Below are 22,184 nucleotides of genomic sequence, written 5' to 3'. Positions count from 1 at the left end.
CTAACAGGGACTGGCCGACGAGACCACATTACGCCAGTCCTTTTCCAGCTTCATTGGCTGCCAGTCCAGGTCCGGGCCCGATTCAAAGTGCTGGTATTAACATTTAAAGCCCTAAACGGCTTGGGGCCAGGTTATCTGAAGGAACGCCTCCTCCCATATGTACCTGCCCGGACCCTAAGGTCATCTTCAGGGGTCCTTCTCCGTGAGCCCCTGCCAAAGGAAGTGAGGCAGGTGGCTACCAGGAGGAGGGCCTTCTCTGCTGTGGCACCCCGCCTGTGGAATGAGCTCCCTAAGGAGGTTCGCTTGGCACCTACATTATATGCTTTTAGACGCCAGGTGAAGACCTTTTTATTCTCCCAACATTTTAACAATCTATAAATTTTAAATAACATGGTTTTAAATTTGTAATTTTGCATTGCTGCTGTTTTTATCTGGTTGAGCTTTTATATTGTATTTTATATTATGGTTTTATACTGTTGTATACTGTTGTTTTATACTTCGAATGGTTTTAATTTTTGTGAACCGCCCAGAGAGCTCCGGCTATTGGGCGGTATAGAAATGTAATAAATAAATAAATAAATAAATAAATAAATAATAAATACACAGCCCCAGTGGAAGGATAGAGATCGGGTTGCTCTATCTTACTGAGTTTCCCAGAGCCCATTTTTAAAAAGAAGTTCTCATCATGCATAAAGCTAATTTCAAAATACATGGATTAAATTTGCAATGTGATGTATTGATATAATAAACGGAAGTTGCCATTGCTATGCTAGCTACTCCTATCACTGTTAATCCTGGTGGAGTGGGGAGTTTTTGTTTAAATCTTACACTTGTGTCAATGGAAGGGTGGATTTTGTTACAATCTTTTGAGAAGTGCCTTGCGACAGTAGAGTAAAGATTCAAGCTGCCTCTCCTATTCACACATGCTGAGCCCGTTTCCTCTGCCCTTTTAATCCAGGATGCTGAGTCAGCTGTTGATGTTGCCTTCTGGGGATCCCTGTTCCCTCTGTTAAGGGATGAATCCTTCTTGCCAGGTAAGAGGGGCTACCAAGGACTGTAGGGTATTATGTTGTGGCAATGCTTTGATACAACAGAGGGCGACTCTCAGGCTACGTCTCCTGCTGAATCAGTGGTTCTCAACCTGGGGCACTCCAGATGTGTTGGACTGCATCTCCCAGAATGCCCCAGCCAGCAGAGCTGGCTGGGGCATTCTGGGAGTTGTAGTCCAACACATCTGGAGCGCCCCAGGTTGAGAAAGGCTGTGCTGAATGGTCTACTCTTCCAACTAGTTTGAGGAAGCAACAAGGGAGCATTGGTAAATCTTGGGAAGTAGGCTTACTGGTTCTTGTCTGTAGGCATGATAAGGTTCTGTTAATAAATGTGCTCTTTACCAAATGAATGCCACTCTACTAATTTTACAGATGAATTGAAAGCCCTGAGAAGATGGTTCCAGAACATGAACCTGAAGGAGCACTGCAGGAAGGCTGTTGAATCTATGTGGACACCCAACGGATTGCTGGAATTTAAGGCATATCTGCAGAAACATCCTGCTCCCAACCTGGCCTTTGAGAAGTCGGCAACTAATGAGCCCAAGGTATTGTTCCTTCTGCTGTTGCTGTGTGAATCAGGCCTCAGGCAGTTCTAAAACTGTTTTTGGACTGTACCACATTGGACTGCAGATGGGGGAATAGTATGATTGAATGCTTATCCATTTACAGTACACATACAAAACTAGCATATCAATGAGAAGGCTGCTAGAACTCTTCCCCCCCCAATATCTGATTTAAGTGCAAGAAATGTGTTTTGTGGAGGAGCATTCAAACCATGCCATTTTCCCATCACCTACAGATGGATATGCAGTTCAGGCACAGTGTTGCCACCTTGTCTGCTCTTAATGGGCCTGTTCAGCCAACATGCTAAGCCATGGTTAGGCCACTAACCCCTTTTCAACAAATGGTTAGAGAGCCTGTTGAAACCTTAGTTATGTAGCCACAATGGTAAGGAATGGTTCACACGACATGCTAAGCCATGGTTAGGCCGCTAACCCCTTTTCAACAAATGGTTAGAGAGCCTGTTGAAACCTTAGTTATGTAGCCACAATGGTTAAGAATGGTTCACACTACATGCTAAGCCATGGTTAGGCCACTAACCCCTTTTCAACAAATGTTTAGAGAGCCTGTTGAAACCATAGTTATGTAGCCACCATGGTTAGGAATGGTTCACATGACATGCTAAGCCATGGTTCACATGACACACTGAGCCACAGTGTTTGGCTCAAAATGCTTAACCCACCATGGTTTAGTGTGTCATCTGAACAGGGTCAATGTGAAATATTAAAGAAGACAATACTGGGTGTTTGTGTTTTAGAGGAAGTGCTTAAATCTTGTGCTAATAGATCAGAAGTGTGTATACAGTACGTTATAATTTCTTTCCATCCCCTGCATCAAAGGGATGATCTCATTTTCTGAGTACATCCCATCATTCTCTCCTGCTCCAGTTTCTAGAAATATGAACAGTCACTTTCTCTGCAGTACACTAGGGCCCTCTGGGTAAGGTAGGCCTTGACCGGGTAACATTCTTGTGAATATACAGCTTGGGAACAGAAGTATGTACTCCATTTAAAAGAGTTGTAATGCTCCCAAACTACTATTTCAGTGAGAAACAGGCAATAAACATCTTACATTGATGTTTGTTTGAACATTACTGAAGCTTGCATTCACTCCCTGTCCCCCTGCTTCTGAAGCAATGTACTGCTTTCTGTAAAGAAGGAAAGCAGTTGAAAATTGGTTAAGATGGTTATTTGTTCCTTGCACTGTAAGGATGCTCTGGTCCATGAACTGGGGCTGTGTTATACTTGCTGTAAAGGAAACCACACTCAGCCCAACTGGCTGATCACTGGATTTTGCACAGATCTAGGAATAATGCACACAGCTCTCAATTTTGAAAGGGTTAAGCCAACCTTTTATTGATACAGGCAGGTTACGAGGCAAGCATTACATCAGATTAACTACTAAAAATTGATACATAAACCCTGAACCCCAAGCCAGCAACTAAAACATGGTTACAGAATATACCTCACTGCAGCCAGGTGCCCATCAGCTCAGCCCCCCCGTCTGACTTTTAGAAGATACTTTTAAGGCCTCTGACTATCTCACTCCTCTCCCCCCCCCCCTCCAGAAGGCCAGTTCCTCTTTCCAAGTTGCAAATTGCCCCAAGGTCACTGCTCTCGCCTCCACGGAGCCAGAAGATGGCTTTCCGCCTACAAACAGGTGGGGAGATAAGCGGCCGATCTGCAATTCTATAACAGACAATGGACAAGAATACATTTTAAAAACAGTAATTCTGAGTACGCTTTAACCCCTTCCTTACACTTGCCACTCCCCATGACTGGTTCCATTAGAGCAGCATGAGAATGGAACCAGTTCCCTAGGGAGGTTGTGGGCTCTCCCACACTAAAGGCCTTCAAGAGGCAGCTGGACAACCATCTGTCAGGGATGCTTTAAGGTGGATTCCTGCATCGAGCTGGGGGTTGGACTCGATGGCCTTATAGGCCCCTTCCAACTCTACTATTCTATGATTCTATGATTAATTATAAAAAAATATTCTTGGCTCCAGAGAGTTTCCATTTGAATTACAAGGCTGTAGGCTACACGTGAGAAGTGAGACCTTATGGAAGTTAAGAAGCAGGCTGGCTAGAACAATTATTCTTGTCAAATGGACATTGCCGTCAGGAACTCTTTGTTATTTTTGCTGTAACAGGCTAACACAGTGACCCCTCTGGAAATTTTTAATCCCATACCTTCAACACATCTGTGTAAATCATAAAGTAATTTGATATCGGGCCACTTGCTTTGTTTAAAGGAATCTTATTTTATTTCCTTCTTTAAAAAGTAGTCAGAGTTCAGAGCAGTGTTTAATTACACTCTTCTTGGATAAGATAAAGTAAAACAATGTAGATTTTGAGAGACTGGCTTGGCACAGACACGTAGCTCGCATATTTTTTTTGTGCCGAGGTGTCAAATTCATCCATCTGTGTCATGTGGGGCAGGGGAAGACTTTCTTAAGAAAAGAAGAATGGTCTGAGATTCTTGAGTCTATAGCCTAGTTCTTTCTTTCTTCCTTCCTTTCTTTCTTTCTTACATTTATATACCGCCCCATAGCCGAAGCTCTCTGGGCAGTTTACAAAAGTTAAAAACAGTAAACATTAAAAAAAGTATACAAAATTTAAAACCATCAAAAACATAAAAACAACAGTATCCATTTAAAAACAAAAGTTCTGGGGTCCGTTAAAAAACAAACTTAGCATTGTTAAATGCTGTTAAGTGCCTGGGAGAAGAGAAAAGTTTTCACCTGGCGCCTGAGAGATAACAGTGTTGGCGACCGGCGAGCCTCATCAGGGAGATTATTCTACAGTCGGGGGGCCACCACCGAAAAGGCCCTCTCCCTTGTTGCCATCCTCCGAGCTTTCCTCAGAGTAGGCACTTGGAGGAGGACCTTAGATGTTGAACGCAGTGTACAGGTAGGTTCATGTCAGGAGAGGCGTTCCATCAGGTGTTGTGGTCCCAAGCAGTGTAGGGCTTTATAGGTTAAAACCAGCACCTTGAATTGGGCTCGGAAACGTATAGGCAGCCAATGCAAGCGGGCCACAATCGGTGTTATATATTCAAACCTCCTTGTTCCAGTTATCAGTCTGGCCGCTGCATTTGTACTTGCAAAGAGCCGGTGAGGTGGCAAACTTTCAGATTGAGGGCCCTTAAACAATTGCATTGCCTTTTCCATGCAAAAGAGTCCACTGCTCATAGAAACCTAGTGTGTGACCGGAAAAGGGCCACGCTAAGGCTTTCTCCCTGTGTTTTTAATGTGCAGGGATCTCTCTCGCATGAAGGGGCTTTTGGTGAAGTGCAGCCCCACCCACACCCACCCACACCCTGTCCCCCAGCCTGAAACGGTATAGCTGAGAAATATGTTTACCATCTCCTCTCCTGTTTTGTAAGAACTAGGCTGGAGTCATTGGAGAGATTTGAGTACCAAATTTAACTTAGAAATGAGATCTGGAAGAATGGCAGACCTGCTCTGGGCTACAGATGACACCTCATTTTCAGGGCATGTTTATCCTTGTAGCACTAAAGCACTATATGTGTGTGTGAGGAGGGGAGACACTGCAAGAAATAGGGTAGCACTTGTCTTGGTGTGTTTGGGCCACTGTTGCTATCTTGGACTTTGCCACCTTTTGCACCAGCATAGAGATTGTCCTAGTCCCCATGTGTCTTGTGGGTATTGGGTGCTTAGCACCTAGAACAAGCCTCTTATCCTGCCGCAGATTTAGACACTCAGCTTTGTCCCTCTTGCCAGGAAGAGGAATCTACTCAGCGGCATCTGTCCGAAGAGGAGATCACGGCCATTGCAGAAGTCTGGGTCACAGGGCCAGCCAGGCTGCCCAAACCCTGGAAGCCTCAGCAGCCTATGTAAGTACCTTGCAGGGCTGAGATACCCACATGTAAATAAAATGCCAAAGAAGATTCCAAAGCAAAGAGAAGTACTGTATTTCTGTTCCACCTCTTAAATTCCCAAACAATGGGAAGTGATGCCCACCTGTGTATGTGTTTCTGTCGTAGTTACTGCAGGCTTCTCCATCACTGAAGACATCAGCATTTGCTTTCCTTTATCTTCGCTCTGTTGAAAAGGGTCCAAGTTCATCTTGGACTCCAGTAAATTCTAAATTCTACACTTAGAACAAGTTTTGCAGACTATCAACATTTTCAGTGTTGCTAAGGTTTAGGCATTGACCTTAGGCACAGCATCTTGCACAGTCTTGAGGCTCCCGTCCTCCGTGGTGGTGGGGAACCAGTGCCCCTCCCAGATATTGTTGGACTACAACTCCCACCAACCCTGACCATTGGACATGCTGGCTGGGGCTGATGGGGACTGGAGTCCAACAACATCAAGAGGGACACGGGTTCCCCACCTCTGATACACCTATAGAGCTTCTGTGAAGATACTCATTTTTCATGGCATTTCTACACAACCATGAGGACAAGTAGCCCAAAATCAGTTCTCAAATTCTTCATAGTGTGGGAGTCTGTGTGCATGGGATTGCAGAAGACTAATATACTGAATACAAGGAGCTGACCGTTCCCCTGGGGCTCCTTGCTGCCTCCAGATACTATACCTTGTATTCCTTTGGGGCAGAGTGCCGCCTTTCCCCTCTTCTTATTCCATGTTGTTCTACCAAAGCCCAAGTGTGCTCTTTGAAATCTCAGTTCTCTTCATTTTTTCTTCTTCTTCCCAGATTACCGGTGGAAGGCATGAAGAATGTGCTGATCACTAGCGCGCTGCCCTATGTGAACAATGTGCCTCACCTTGGGAACATCATTGGCTGTGTTCTCAGCGCCGATACCTTTGCAAGGTAAGGTGAGGGTGCCTCTCTTTTCTGTTTATCATCTGCAGGATGTTTACCTGAAAAGGAGAGGTGGGTAAATGGGAGGATGAGGACTCAGCATTAACAGTACTGGTTGTATTTCCTCTACCGCAGCTGCCTCTCTACCTGGTAACATCAGAGTTGTTAGCGATATGAGTTAATCCTGTGGTTTCTTTGTTCCTTGTTAGCACGTTAATCTGAATATTTGAAATTGGATTTGATTTTTCTACCTTGCATTTGCAAACTCCAGCGATATAAATATTTTGATATAGCTGTACCTACCCTGCCTATATAAAGCGTCGGTGTCTTCTCTGCTGCTTACAACTTGAATTTTAGGCCAATCTTAGGCTGTAGTCCTAAATGCATTTACTAGGGAGTAAGATTCAATGAGTTCAGTGGGATTCACTTCCAAGTAAACGTGGAGCGAAACATAAAACCAAAATTGGAGTGGGGCCTTATGGGCTCCTTTGTCCACTCCTGTAAGAAGCAGGATGGTGCTGTTGATCTAAGCCAGCCTTCCTCAACCTGGGGCGCTCCAGATGTGTTGGACTGCATCTCCCAGAATGCCCCAGCAGGCTGGGGCATTCTGGGAGATGCAGTCCAACACATCTGGAGCGCCCCAGGTTGAGGAAGGCTGATCTAAGCCATATGAAGCTGCTGAGTCACCTGCTCGTCATCCGCTCTGACTGGCAGTGGCTGTCCAAGATCTGATGCTCAGGCCTTTCCTAGCCCTGCTACCGGACACTGTGTTTTAACTGGAACCGGAACTGGAGCCTTCTGCCTGCAAAACATGTGTTCTGCTACAGCCCGTTTGGTGTACAGAGGCATCACGTGAAGCTTTAGTCCGTGTCAGTAGCGATCAGCCTCCTCTCTCCTTACCTGCAATTGGTGGCCATTTCCCATCCAGGTACTGCCGTCTGCGTAACTGGAACACTCTCTACTTGTGTGGCACTGATGAGTATGGCACTGCCACAGAGACAAAGGCCATGGAGGAAGGGCTGACCCCGAAGCAGATCTGTGATAAGTACTACGTTGTCCATGCCCAGATTTACCAATGGTTCAACATCTCCTTTGACTACTTTGGCCGCACCACCACGCCTGAACAGACCACGTAAGTACCACCGGCAGAAAGCACAGTAGCCCGGGGAGGAGGAGGAGGAGGAGGAATGGCTTATGTAGCACTGTTATCTCCCTCCCTCCCTCTTACTTCCTGTGGGTGCATGGCTCCTAGGTCTGGGAATTTGGGGAATTACCAGCTCTGGATGGGGTTGTACTTCCCCTGAAAGAACAGGTTTGCTTTTTGAGGGTGCTCCTGGATCCGCCACTGTTGTTGGAGGCCAAAGTGACCTCTGTGGTGTGCCTACTACAAGCTTAGGCTGGCACTCTTAACTGCACCCATTCCTGGACGTGGGTAGCCTAGCCACTATGGTCCACACATCAGTAACCTCAAGATTGGATTTTTGTGATGCGCTCTGCGTGGGGCTGCCCGTAAGGTTGGTTCAGAAGCTGCCGCTAGTGCAGAATGTAGCGACTAAGTTACTGACTCGTCTCCCTTACTACACGCACGTTACACCTGTGCAAAAGGATCTACGCTGCTTCCAGTCTGCTGCCAAGATAGGTTTAAGGTGTAGGTAGTGTGCAAATACGGTTCCCCACTGCTGTGCTGCAAGGTTAAATAATGTGCCATCAAACTAGTGTGACCTGCTTTGCATAGTTGACTTATAGCCGATGGACAACAGAGCCATGGAAGTCACATCACAAACCAGTGATTATGCTGGGCCTGTGTCTGCATGTGATATGGACTGTGGCAGGTTCAGGATGGGTCATCTTTGGCAGTACTGTTCCTTGTTTTAGAAGTATGATGTGCTTTGTCTGTTGTCCCACTGTTTTAGAGGAGCATCAGAAGAAGATGCAGTTATTATTATTATTATTATTATTATTTATTTATATAGCACCATCAATTCACAAGCCGACATGCTTTGGCCCAGACAAGCACTGGCCTGCTGCCAGTTGGCATTCGTGGGCTGGTTTTCAAACTCCCTTTGATGCACTGTGTGTACGTGAAGATTTGAGGGTGCTCTTTCCCCTTAACACCGCCTCTCTTTCACACCTCAGGATAGCCCAGGGCATCTTCCAGCAGCTGCTAGAGCGCAACTACCTGCTGACGCAGACAGTGGACCAGTTGAAATGCGAGAAGTGTGTGCGGTTCCTGGCCGACCGCTTTGTGGAAGGTACCTGCCCCTTCTGCAACTATGAAGAGGCCCGTGGGGACCAATGCGACAAATGTGGCAAACTGATCAACGCCACTGAACTTAAGGTACCGCTGCCCAGACAGTCGTGGAAACGTTCCTATTGCAAGCCAGGGAAACTTCACGCTCCTAGTCAGGGACACCAGCATGCTGCAAGCAAGGGGAACGCCAAGTCTTCACTTTCACCATGAGCAGAATCAATTCTGCACCTTTCTTCACATCAAATGGATGTATTGTGAGATCTAACGATTTCTCACGCTCTGGGCCCAGACCCCTTTCCGCATCCGTTTGAGTCACTGGCACCCCTTCTAGGGGATTGGCCTGGTTGTAAAACACGGCTAAGCTGGAATAAATATTACCGTGCTTCGTCAGACCAAGGTCCATCTCGCCCGGCGTTCTCCTTCTAACGGTGGCCAGACAAATACTTCCTGAAAGGCCATAAGCAGGACACAAAGGTGAGGGCCATTATCTGTTAGCACCCAGTATTCAGAGGTACACTGTCCCTGAATATGGTGATTCCATTTTGCTATTGTGACTAGTAAAGGGAGCATCTTGGTTTTGTGATATTGGCATACATTAAATAGTGGCAGGGATGTAAGAAATTAAGGCCTGTGCAGAAAGACAAGGATTTACAGTAGCCGGAGTGGTGCTTTTTGGGTTTCTTTTACAAGTCCCACCCACACTAGAGGCCTTCAGGATGCAGCTGGACAGCCATCTTTCAGGTGGATTCCTGCATGGAGCAGGGGGTTGGACTCAGTGGCCTTATAGGCCCTTTCCAACTCTACTATTCTATTATTCCTTCTACGCTCCAAGATTTTGGGGGGATTGCACAGGGTCTGCATTCAGCGTTCCCAAGTTCTATGTCGGCATCACATAAATCCCATCTGTAGGTCATTGCGTACATTTGTAGAAATGTACATTTCTTTCTGCTCACATAGTGAGCACACACTGGGAAGTATGACTTCCCAGCACACCTCAATTTGTACCTATGACAGTCGTGCACATGGGATTTGTGCCACATCCTAGATGGCATTTACTTTCTGGGCTTGAGCAAAGGACATCATGGACTCTTCTTTCTTCTTGCCCTTCTGGCAGAAACCCGTATGCAAAGTCTGCCAAGAGACTCCTGTGGTGAAATCCTCTGAACACCTCTTCCTGGACCTGCCCAAGGTGAGTCGCTCTTGTATTACTGGTGTCTTTTTCGAGGGAGTGGTTCCTGGGAAGGACTGTGCAATGCACATGGGACTTTTACAAGATGGGGGATACTTGGATCAGCAATACTACAAATGAGAAGGATTTTGGAATTGTTGGAGATCACAAGCTGAATATGAGCCAACAGTTTGATGCGGCTGCAAAAAAAGCAAATGCTATTTTGGGCTGCATTAAGTATAGCTTCCTAATCGCGTGAGGTACTGGTTCCTCTCTATTCAGCACTGGCTAGGCCTCATATTGAGTATTGCGTCCAGTTCTGGGCACCACACTTCAAGAAGGATGCAGACAAGCTGGAGCGTGTTCAGAGGAGAGCTACAAGGATGATCAGGGTTATGGAAACAAAGCCCTATGAGGAGAGACTGAAAGAACTGGGCATGTTTAGCCTGGATAAGAGAAGATTGAGGGGAGACATGATAGCACTCTTCAAATACGTGAAAGGTTGTCACACAGGAGGGCCAGGATCTCTTCTCAATCATCCCAAAGTGCAGGACGTGGAATAATGGGCTCAAGTTACAGGAAGCCAGATTCCGGCTGGACATCAGGAAAAACCTCCTGACTGTTAGAGCAGTACGACAATGGAACCAGTTACCTAGGGAGGTTGTGGGTTCTCCCACTCTAGAGGCCTTCAAGAGGCAGCTGGACAACCATCTGTCAGGGATGCTTTAACATAAGTAAATACATAAATAAATAAACGTAGTTGGACTCGATGGCCTTATAGGCCCCTTTCAACTCTACTATTCTATGATTCTGTGACTTATCCTTTGCTTAGCGTTATTGTCACTAGTAGTGAGTGCTAGATCCTGCCGCACCATGATGAGGAGTTCTATCCTATTCGCTGTCTATGACCTCTTCCCTCACTCTTCCCCACCAGCTAGAAGACAGCCTGGAGAAATGGCTGTCCCTGTCCCAAGCCACGGGGGACTGGACTCCCAACTCAAGATACATCACCCGCTCCTGGATCCGCGACGGCCTCAAGCCACGTTGTATCACTCGTGACCTGAAGTGGGGCACGCCGGTCCCGTTGGATGGCTTCCGTGACAAGGTGAGCAGTGGGGTAGAGGCCTTGGGGGCTCAGCGCTCAGTTGTTGCGTGGTGTTGCTCAGGGTTCTTTCCTTCCCTGGTGGCGCAAGCCTGCTCCTTTCGGATGGGCCCTACAGGAAAGACGAGGCTTTTCTTTCAAGATGGGCTAGAACAGGGGTATGGAAGCCAAAGGCTGGATTCGGTTTTGAAGAAGCTCTCGGGGGGCTGCATTGCGGTGGAGGGCGGGGCCAAAAGCAAAAGGGGGTGGGGTTAAAAATACCAGCCCATTGTAGCTTCAAGCTCTTATGACCAGTCTCTAAGCCTTAGGAGAGGCATTCTAGCCTTTTAAAATGGGGGAAAGAACTATAAAAGCTGGGAAACCACTCTTCAGTGGTTAGGGGGGAAAGGGGTGGGGCCAAGAGAAATGGCCGGATTTGGGCCTTGGGTCTGAGGTTCCCCACCCCTGGACTAGGGTTCTGACAGGCAAGATGCCTAGAGGCAGGAAGGAAGGAAGAAAGAAATGGGGGCATTGTAAACAGGACCTTGGAACCGGTTTGTGCTGTCTCTCCTTGGCAGGATCGACACTACTGGTTATAATGGTTTTTAATGGTTTTGGCAACTATAGCCAACTTGGTGGTATTATTCATTTATTCTACATAGCATTTTTCAGCGAACAGAATGCTTTAGAATTCTTATCTCATTTATTCTCTTGACTTCAACAAAGTCATGCATTTTTATACCCCAAGACTTGCTCTCATGGCTTCATTCTTAGCCGAGCCCTGGAAACCTACGGTATAACCTAACTCTTAACACAGAGGTGGGAAGTTTTGGTTCTTAATTTAGTGCATGAGCAGGCAGAATGAAGAATTCTGCGAAGAATTCCCCTTGGTCTCTACGTGCTTCACCTCGGGGGAAGGGCCTGAGCCGTGGCCAGTCTCATTCTAAAAATCAAGTTATCTTCTACCCTTAAAAATAAGGATTGAGAAAGTGTGTGCGAGGAGGGATGCCAAATGCTTAAGACAAATATTGGGCAGGAAATGTAGCAGTGGATGGGTGGGCAATTGAAAGGCTGGCTGTTCCAATCTATTCAAGCACTTCCTTGCCGACCTGAGTCACCTCCTCTCTCTCTCTCTCTCTCTCTCTCTTTCTCTCTCTCTCTCTCTCTTTATAGGTGTTCTACGTCTGGTTTGATGCTCCCATTGGCTACCTGTCCATCACAGCCAATTACACTGACCAATGGGAGAAATGGTGGAAGAACCCAGAGCAGGTGAGAGACTTGTTAATCTTGGGGCACGTGCCACTGAAGGGCCGTCCCTTTCACACTGGGAGTGCCGTGTAGGTACCGGGGCATCTCCACCGCCACCCCTTCCCGTGTATTAAAACACATGTGATCATCCCATCCTTGGGGCATGTATACCTGTGGTGATTATGAGGTGTAATAGAGGAACGTAACCCCTCAAATGCTACTATAATCCTCAGCCATTTGAGGGGGGTTGTATTGTCGTCCGAATCAGCTCCCTGTGAGTAGCCACGCGTGTCGACAAAAGAAACTCGGCTTTAGGAATAAGCAACTTTCCATCCTAAGGTAGGATGGCTCAGTTCGGCCATGTGGTCAGCAACCCATGAGGCAGGGAACAACAAGAAGAAGGAAGTAGAGAGGAGGAGACAGGAAAGGGAAGAACAAACATCCCAGCAATCCCCTCCCACCTTGTTCAGGTACACATTAACTCTTTAGCTCCAGGTTCACTGACCTATAGCCCGAGTTCTGCTAACAGTTTGTGAAGAGGAAGGGGAGGTGTGCCCTTAATGCAACGCCAACCGTCTCCCATTTCTTCACAGGTTCAGCTTTATAACTTCATGGCCAAGGACAATGTCCCTTTCCACAGTGTTGTGTTTCCTTGCTCGTTGCTGGGGACCGGCGACAAGTATACCCTGGTCAATCATCTCATTGCGACAGGTACCGCAAAGGGAGTCGGGTGGCTTCACCTGTCACGCATTTTCATTTATGATCCCAAGAAGCTAGACTGCAGGCTAGATGGCTGCCTTTAATAAAACTTAGCATCAAGAGCCAGCCAGTTCAGGCCGCCGTTTTTATGACATGCAAACCCTGGCGGGACTTCTGACGTGGGATTGAAAGACCTGCCCCACATCTCTAACGCCACCCGTTATCTCTGCAGAATACCTGAACTATGAGGACGGCAAATTTTCCAAGAGCCGCGGTGTGGGGGTCTTTGGGGACATGGCCAAGGACACGGGCATTCCTGCGGACATCTGGCGCTTCTACCTGCTTTACTTGAGGCCAGAAAGCCAAGACAGCGCCTTCTCTTGGAGTGATCTCATGATTAAGAACAATTCAGAGCTGCTGAACACCCTTGGCAATTTTATCAATAGGTAATTCGGGGGCAGGGGGAGTTTGAAAAGAGTGGGCAGGTTCTCATGACACAACAGCCCATCATAGGTAGGTTCATTCTTACGGAGCTGTGGCTTATGCTAGCCAATATTATGAATATTCAGCCTCTGACCGGGGGTTGTCATGTCATGTAAACCTAACCGGCAGGGGTTATTTGAGGGTTAAACAACCCTCGCATGATCCTACAACAGACCATGGGTTATGCATGGGTTGTTTAACCCTCAAATAACCCCCATCGGCAAGACTCCATGACTGCATCATCAGGATAACATAAAATATCAGGTCTGAGGCCCAACTGAGTGGTTTAAAATGTTCTGTTTGTTCAGTAGCCATGAGTTTATTGCGCAAACATTGGGTCATGACAGTCGAAAGTGGTGCATCCGTCAAAAGGTTGCAATTCGTCTGGCTTTCTGCACCAAAACGCCAGAGTTCAATGGATCTTAACATCGACATCCTTCTCTTGTCTTCTCTTCCGTCTCTCAGAGCTGGATCCTTCGTGTGCAAGTTCTTTGGGGGACGTGTCCCCACCATGGAGCTGAGCCAGGATGACAAGCGCCTGCTGGCTCACATCACTCTGGAGCTGCGCCAATACAACCAGTTGTTGGAGAAGGTCAAGTACGTCCGTGGAACCAAGCCCACGCCGGTGGCCCTACGACCCTTGTGGCTTAGTCAAACCTCTGGCTTTACTCAGAGTCTGTAGTGGTGGACTGCATAGGCAGCAGCAGTGAATGGGCTAAGGAGAATTGAAGATATGTTATGTATTTATTTATTGCATTTTTATACCGCCCAATAGCCGAAGCTCTCTGGGTGGTTCACAAAAACTAAAACGATTCAAAGTATTAAACCAACAGTATAAAAACATGATATAAAATACAATATAAAAGCTCAACCAGATAAAAACAGCAGCAATGCAAAATTACAAATTTAAAACAGCAGAGTTAAAATTAAATTTATAGACTGTTAAAATGCTGAGAGCATAAAAAAAGGTCTTCATCTGGTGTCTGAAAGAATATAATGTAGGTGCCAGGCGAACCTCCTTAGGGAGCTCATTCCACAGCTAGGGTGCCACAGCAGAGAAGGCCCTGCTCCTGGTAGCCACCTGCCTCACTTCCTTTGGCACACATCAACACCCTGCATCTATGTCTCCTTTTCTGGAGCACACCTGAGCCACAGATCATCCCTAGAACACATAAAGTCTTTCTAAAAATCAAACAAAAAGGAGTGTCCGAAAACGTACAGACATCCTTTCCATTACCCCTGAGTAAGCATATGTGGAACAAACCTGTTCTCCAGGCAGTCTTGAGTCCCACACACTGTGTTGAGGAACTAAGCTCTGGATATCTGCAGGTTTCTGCTGCTTATAATTGGGCTTTTTGAGAGGCAAAACTCACTTGTTCAGATTTAGGCTCAATTGCAAAAAAAATAAAAGGTTGGCTTCGTCTGCCTTGCAAATAACTCGACAAAAGTTACTAGCCCACACAATCTTACTTACTTGCCTGCCTGCCTGTATCTGTTAGTCTTTCGAATGAAGAAGAAAAGCAAACCAATAGGTGATCTACAAAAACTTTCCCACGTGATTGCTGAAGGTGATTCTTACTCACTCCCGGTGAGTGGTTATTTTTCAATCCGGGGCACTGGCCCTTCCCGCAAGTAGGATGGAGGAGGAAGCTGCCACATTCTCCTTTAGCTTGGTTTTGTGGCTCCTCCCACTTGGCTGTTCGTCTCTTGCAGGATCCGGGACGCCCTGCGCAGTATCCTGAATATTGCTCGCCACGGCAACCAGTACCTCCAGGTCAATGAGCCCTGGAAACACATCAAGGGCAGTGATGCAGACAAGTAAGTCTTGGCTTCAGGAAAGATGCCATTTTGTGACGGTGCACACTAGACAGAATTACACAGAATTCCCTCATATAATTTGGGAAGTACTGTGCTTTGGCTTAGGTCTTGCTGATAAGTGGGGTGGAGGGACTGTCTTTGTTCCTAGGTCCGTTGCATCTCTCCCTTTGCTCCTCTGAGATATGCTCAGTAGCCATGCTTCACTTTGGGATGTCAGTTTTGGCTCTGGGATACAGGCTGCCACCTGTTCTTTTTGGCTTTGCTCCTTCCTCCCCAGAGAGAGAAACTTCCCTTGGAGAAGTAATGGGGGTGGGGTGGGGTGAATAAGTAGCGGGGTCCCACAGGGATCGGTATTAGGACCAGTGCTTTTCAACCTGTTCATTAATGATCTAGAATTAGGAGTGAGCAGCGAAGTGACCAAGTTTGCTGATGACACCCAATTATATAGGGTGATTAAAATGAAAAGGGATTGTGAGGAGCTCCAAAAGGGTCTCTCCAAACTGGGAGAATGGGCATCCACATGGCAAATGCGGTTCATTGGAAGCAGATGTAAAGTGGTGCACGTTGGGGCAAAAAAATCCCAACTTCAAGTATAAACCTGATGGGATCTGAGCTGCCGGTGACCGAACAAGAAAGAGATCTTGGGTTTGTGGTGGACAGCTCGATGGAAATGTCCACCCAGTGGGTGGTTGCTGTAAAAAAAAAAGGCAAACTTCATGTTAGGCATAATTAGAAAAGGAATTGAGAATAAAACTGCCAATATCATACTGCCTTTATTCAAAACGATGATGTGACTGCACTTAGAATACTGTGTGCGTTTTTGGTCACCACTCCTAAAAAAAAGAAATTGTAGAGCTGGAAAAAGTGCAGAAAAGGGCAACTCAAATGATGAAGAGGCTGGAGCATCTCCCCGATGAGGGAAGGTTACAACAGCTGGGATAGTTTAGCTTGGAAAAAAGGAGGCTAAGGGGAGACGTGATAGAAGTGAACAAAATTATGCATGGTATGGAGAACGTGGACAGGGAGGCATTTTTCTCCCTCTCGCAAAATACTAGAACTAGGGGATATCCCATGAAACTGATTGGTGGGAGATTCAGGACAGATAAAAGCAAGGACTTCTTCATGCAGCACATAGTTAAACTATGGAATTTGCTACGACAAGATGTAGTGACGGCCACCGATTTGGATGGCTTTAAAAAGGGGTTGGATATATTCCTGGAGGCAAAGGCTATCAATGGCTACTAGCCCTGATGGTTGTGTGCTATCTCCGGTATTCGAGACAGGAAGCCTGTGTGCACCAGTTGCTGGGGAACATGGGCGGGAGGGTCCTGTTGCATTCACATCCTGCTTGTGGGTTCCTGGTTAACAGCTGTTTGGCCATTGTGTGAACAGAGTGCTGGACTAGATGGACCCTTGGTCTGATCCAGCATCAGGGCACTTCTTACGTTCTTATGTTCTCTTACCTTCCTAGGAAGCGGGCAGGCACAGTGATAGGGGTGGCTGTCAACATTGCATCCCTGCTGTCTGTCATCCTGCAGCCATACATGCCCAGTGTGAGTGCTACGATCCAAGAGCAATTGCGCGTTCCTGCTGACTACAATGTCGTGACCAACGACTTTGTCTGCACCTTGCCTGCCGGACATCAGATTGGCACGGTAGGTGCTGAGGGGTGGAGGCTGTGCTGGAACTATGGCGACATCTTCCTTAAGTGGAGACTGTTTATATAAATGGCAGATAAAGAGGGTAAAACCCATTTCTAGGCTGTACCTCTTCAGGCTGCAGGCAGAGGACTTGTGTAACAGAATGTTCCTCCTTAAGAATTGCTAGTGTGTCAGTGAGGAAAGGTCTCTGATCACTGAGTTAGGACCTAAAAAGAATATAATTATACTCTCTGTTGCAAGGCAGGATCTATTCACTCACTACCCCCAACCCAAAAACAACAGTCTTCTAGACCATGATGGGGAGCAAGTGGAGAAAATTCTCCAGTGAGCCAAGCCACATGCTAAAAAGGAAGTTGTCTTTAAAAATACTCCGTCATCCCTAGGTGAATTGACTTTGCGGAGACAGGTTTCCTTCCTGATCTTAAGTATGGACATTAGGCAGACCTGGAACATGAACTAGATCTACCTGTCTGAGCCTTTCCAAAAGAAATCTCATTGGTGCCCAATAGCTTGTCCCCAATAGTAGTAAATCTTGATGCTAGCCTGATTGCGAAGCAGAATTTTGTGTAATAGAATTGTGTTGGCAAAAGCTTGATAATGTGGTGGACAGTAATGGTGGTGCCATGTAACGATGGAAACCAAAGTTCTGCCTTGTCGCCTGCCCACCTTGCTGGTTTTGTACTTCTGAAGTTCCAGGCTTTTACCTCTAACCATAAGGGCTAGAAACCTGAAGACATTTCTAAGAATGCCCAGTGCTCATGTGGTAAGAGTACAGAATGCCAGTGTGATGTAGAATGTCGAACTGGGAGTCGGGAGATCCGGGTTCTAGTCACCACTCAGCCATGGAAGCTCTCTGGGTGACTTTGGGCCAGTCACAGACTCTCAACCCAACCTACCTCACAGGGTTGTTCTGAGGATAAAATGGAGAGGAGGAGGATTATGTCCACCACTTTGGGTTCCTTGGAGGGGAAAAGGTGGGATATAAATGTAATTAATTAAAAATCAGCTAAAGGGAATTTTTAAAAAAGAAACGCTATTCCACCAAATACAAGGAAGAAGGAAGAAGACACCACCACTAGATTAATTAATAAGGCTGTAATTACTTCACAAAGAAAGAGCACAATTCCTCGCCGGCCCTTTCTCAGCAATCACTTTAAACTGCCCTCCTTCCCTCAGTCTTTCACCAATCTTCTTGAAGTTTTCAGGCTATGTAGAACCAACATTTCTTTCTTACACATGTACATTTCAAAAAGATTGGTGAAACATTTTCGTTTTTATGAATGTTAGAACGACCTGCCTCTCAATTACTCGTTTAGAACGGTAGAACGTGTTTCTCCCTGTCGGGCCTTCTTAAATCAATCCTGCACACGGCCCTGTAAGCATGGAACGGATTCACAGAGTACCCCACGGGTAGTTCACGCGACGCCTTCATTTTCTCCCAGGTGACCCCTCTGTTCCAGAAACTGGAGACGGAACAAATTGAAAACCTGCGGAAGCGCTTTGGGGGTGGCCAGGTAAGAAGAGCTGGCTGAGCTGAGGCACATCGGGTCTCTCGGGAGAGTCTCCTGCAGTGGGGGGAGTCAGTGGGGGAATCTCTACACAACCTGCTACGTGCCCGTTCCTACGTGCTGCCATCCCACCCCGCCTTAGTGCTCCTTAAAGTAGTTGGTGTGTTTCTCTCTAGCTACAAGGGTAGTTTTAGGGGCAACGAGGGACGGAAGAGGCTCTGCTCTGGAGGTGGGAACAAGGGACGGGCAAGCCGAGTGCACTTAGAGCTACAATGCTCAAGGAGGACTCCGTGAAGGGGCTGCACAAATGCGGCCGTGTTCCGAATACTCCTTTCGCAGCACGAGCCTACCAAGACCCTGCATCGGGTATGACTGGATCGTTCCGTTACTCCGGATGCAGAGAGACGCAGCAAAATCGCCTGGCCTTACTTCAGAGGAAGCTGCCCATCGCCTCTCTGCGCGACGGGCGCTTGCCTCCTTAGACAGGCTCAGAATAGTAAATTGCACAGAAGCAGACCGGCGAGTTTCTCTGAGGAGGAGCGAGTCCCTTCTTACCCTTTCACCGTCTAAAGCCATGGGTTTCGAGGAGGCAAATTCTAATCCCCTCCCCCCCATTTAATCCGGACGAAAGGATTTTCGCTTTTAGAAGTGTGGGGAAGAACTATTCCAACTCTTCCCCCACCCCACCCCACCCCGCCCAATAATACCTTCGTACCCACGGTTTAGCTCCCAGGCTAGCCCTCTGCCCAGCTTCCTCGGCAGCCAGATAATTTGATGCTACTTAACACCTTGCCTGTGCTAGAGGGCAAGAGGCCTGTCGACTGGTTGCAGATGGAACCCACACCAAGCATTAGTGAGCAACACTTGCCTCCTCCTTGATGCTCCTTGGGGGATTTTAGTTTTATAGCGCTCCAGGTTGCTTGCAAAGGTTGTTCCTCCGCTGTAGCACCTAATGGCTTCTCTCTCTCCTGCCTCTTTCTGTTCTTTGTGGTTCTTGTCTCGCTCCCTTCTATCCTCTTCCAGCTTGAGGACTTCCCGCAGAAGCCAAAGGTAAAAACTTGCTGTCCCTGTAATGCTTCCTACTCATGAAACGGGTGTTGGGAGGTCTGTGGGAGACTTGCATGAGGCTTGGGAGACCTACGCAGCCCTTCTCTTGCTCAAGCTGTAATTTAAATGCTCTGAGATGTTTCTATCTGGGGTTTATTAACTATGGTAACTGAAGTTGAATCTGAAGCACGACTACATCACACAAGGGTGTGCTACTGTATATGCACAGCCCTGTTCTCCACCTGGTGCCTTGATCGTACAGTGACACCTCTGATCCAGTGAGCAGTGGAGTAGTGTTTGGAGAAACAGCAAAGAGCAAGTCTGTACTGTTAGGGGTTGTAGCCCCTCCCCACTCCGCTGCCTCTGTTCGGTTGTGTCATCGGCCACAGCGGTCTGTGGTACTTTGCTCCTATCACGCAGATGGACCGTCTCCATCATGCCTGTGAGCATTCCAGAGGCACCTGGCTAGCCACTGGTGACCATCTAGTACAGCCTTTCCCAACCTGGTGCCCTCTCGGACTTACAACTCCCATCATCCCTTGGCTAGGCTGCCTGGGGATGACTGGAGGTGGGATCCATTAAATGGCATTTCGGTCTGATTCAACATGCCTCTTATAAGCAGTCCTGGGGACGTCCTGCATGTGTTATTGTGTACTGAGTACTTCAGCTTTTATCCACTTTGTTCTCCAATACATTCCTCACTTTCTTAAGGATGGTAAGTTCAGTCGAGCGATACAGGGGTGACCCAAAGATAGATGCTTCATCATTCCTTCCAAACTGTCATCAAGGGATGAGTGCAACACAGCTCTCAAACTTCTGATTCTGATTACTCTTCTGAAAACCATTTTTCAGTCTTTTTTTTGGTCATCGAACTGAATTACCAATGTCCCTGTTACTTCGGAACTCAGACAAATCAATCACTGAGCCAAGTGGCCAAGTTTTTGAACTTGGCCATTTCTATTAGATTCTCTATGATTACTTGTCTTTTTAATAGCTAACTGTACTCTCAGTCCTTTTTGTATGTAACTTTTGATGGAATGGTCTATTGACTGCAATAAAATTGTTGTTGATGACTCTTCCATAAAAAGGGCAGGAGTAGTGTAACTACATGAAGAAGAAACCTAGAAGTTGCATTCTTGTGCCTTTGCTTTGCCTATTGCTTCTGTCTCTCGTCACTGCATCTCCACCTGTTCTGCCCTCACATACTGCAGCATTTAAAAATCCAGAAGCTCTGATGGGAAAAAAAGAAGCCATCCTTGCCTTGTTTCTCTAACTTTGGAGGTAAAAGGCACGGTTTCTAACTCTGCCTGCTTCTCTATTACACACAATTCCCTATGCATTGCCACTACTCTTGTCTTGTGGCAGCCCCCTTTGTTTGTTAAATTTATTTATTTATATATTACATTTTTATACTGCCCATTAGCCAAAGCTCTCTGGGCGGTTCACAAGAATTAAAACCATGAAAAGCATAATAAAACAGTCTAAAAACACAAATACAAAATACAATATAAAAAGCACAACCAGGATAAAACCACACAGCAGAAATTGATATAGATTAAAATACAGAATTAAAACAGAAAAGTTTAAATTTAAGTTAAATTAGGTGTTAAAATACTGAGAAAATAAAAAGGTCTTCAGCTGGTGACAGAAGGAATACAGTGTAGGCGCCAGGTGAACCTCTCTGGGGAGCTCATTCCACAACCAGGGTGCCACAGCGGAGAAAGCCCTCCTCCTAGTAGCCACCTGCCTCACTTCCTTTGGCAGGGGCTCACGGAGAAGGACCCCTGTGGATGATCTTAAGGTCTGGGCAGGTACATATGGAAGGAGGCGAAGATTTACTTATGACCTTCCCCGGATTATGTTTTTATCAGACTGTTCTGGGTTGTAGCTGCAGCTGTTGTAGATTTTGTCTCATGCTGGTGTCTGTTGTTTTTATGAATATTTTATTATCATATTGGTTTTTATTATACACATTTTATTGCCTTGGGAGGGCTCCTGTCCTGAAAGACCGCCTAGTAATAGTTTAAAGAAAATGGACAAAGGTCCTGGGAGAAGTGGATAGAGATCTACCCTAGTGGTGTCTTTATGAACGAGATTATATCCTGCAGATGTGTGTCCCTTCAGGAATTAAAGTGCCCCTGGAATCAGTTCGGCTTTATGAAACTATAGCAACACTTCTTCTGCACCGTGCAGTAACTTTTTCTTCTCCTGCGAGCAGAAGTTTAGCTTCATCCAAGGGCACAGCGCCAGCACTGCTCATCCCCTGTAGGTGATAAGGAAGGAATTTGTTGTGCTGTGACTCATTGTTTTTTCTCCTTCAAGCAAAAACTAGCTGCACATGGCAAAGAGGCAGTAGGAGCAAAGGAGCTTCAGGAAGAAGTAGCCAAACAGGTAAGGCTGCAGTCTGAACTTTCATTGGATGAATGAATCAGGCCAACTCTTGTGTGTACAATAATGGCTGAAATATCTTTGAGGGAGGAATGGGGAAGGTGTGGCCCTCCCAAAGGTGGACAGACTGCAATATCTGGAGGGCCACACCTTCCCCATCCCTGGCTTTGGCTGAGCCAGCTGCTGAAGCCTCACAGGATATAGAATCCAGCTGAGTCATCTAAAAGGTTTGATAGGTTGTGAACTGCTGCTAGGGCCCCTGCTATGTTGCACAGCTGCTGGTGCACTTCACCTCAACAGAATGAGCAATTAAAGGGGGGGAACCCTACTTCCTAACATTCATTTAAACACAGAAAAACAAAGTTGAGCAAGCATTTGCCAAAGGCTTTGAAGCTAGAAAGAATCTGATGGGAGGTTTAATTACGGCTTATTCTA

The 22,184-nt window shown here is 46.6% G+C and overlaps 1 protein-coding gene across 2 annotated transcripts in view; it reads left to right on the top strand.

Moving 5' to 3' along the window:
* MARS1 (methionyl-tRNA synthetase 1) overlaps nt 1-22,184 on the top strand; it is a 29,344-nt gene that overhangs the window by 6,000 nt on the left and 1,160 nt on the right. The window contains exons 5-21 of one of the 2 annotated variants that reach the window (XM_063119235.1): nt 959-1,034; nt 1,422-1,594; nt 5,353-5,465; nt 6,290-6,406; nt 7,326-7,529; nt 8,534-8,735; nt 9,763-9,837; nt 10,751-10,921; nt 12,071-12,166; nt 12,739-12,856; nt 13,077-13,290; nt 13,793-13,924; nt 15,041-15,145; nt 16,617-16,800; nt 18,249-18,320; nt 19,338-19,364; nt 21,684-21,752. In XM_063119235.1, coding sequence (XP_062975305.1) covers nt 959-1,034; nt 1,422-1,594; nt 5,353-5,465; nt 6,290-6,406; nt 7,326-7,529; nt 8,534-8,735; nt 9,763-9,837; nt 10,751-10,921; nt 12,071-12,166; nt 12,739-12,856; nt 13,077-13,290; nt 13,793-13,924; nt 15,041-15,145; nt 16,617-16,800; nt 18,249-18,320; nt 19,338-19,364; nt 21,684-21,752 — 2,148 coding nt within the window. The remainder of the gene's footprint in view (nt 1-958; nt 1,035-1,421; nt 1,595-5,352; nt 5,466-6,289; nt 6,407-7,325; nt 7,530-8,533; nt 8,736-9,762; nt 9,838-10,750; nt 10,922-12,070; nt 12,167-12,738; nt 12,857-13,076; nt 13,291-13,792; nt 13,925-15,040; nt 15,146-16,616; nt 16,801-18,248; nt 18,321-19,337; nt 19,365-21,683; nt 21,753-22,184) is intronic. The other variant, XM_063119236.1, reaches the window with a different exon arrangement.

The sequence above is a fragment of the Elgaria multicarinata genome, chromosome 3 (genome assembly GCF_023053635.1).
Source record: "Elgaria multicarinata webbii isolate HBS135686 ecotype San Diego chromosome 3, rElgMul1.1.pri, whole genome shotgun sequence".
Taxonomy (NCBI): Eukaryota; Metazoa; Chordata; class Lepidosauria; order Squamata; family Anguidae; genus Elgaria; species Elgaria multicarinata.
The sequence above is the reverse complement of the archived record's forward strand: the minus strand, read 5'-3'. Positions and strand labels throughout refer to the sequence as shown.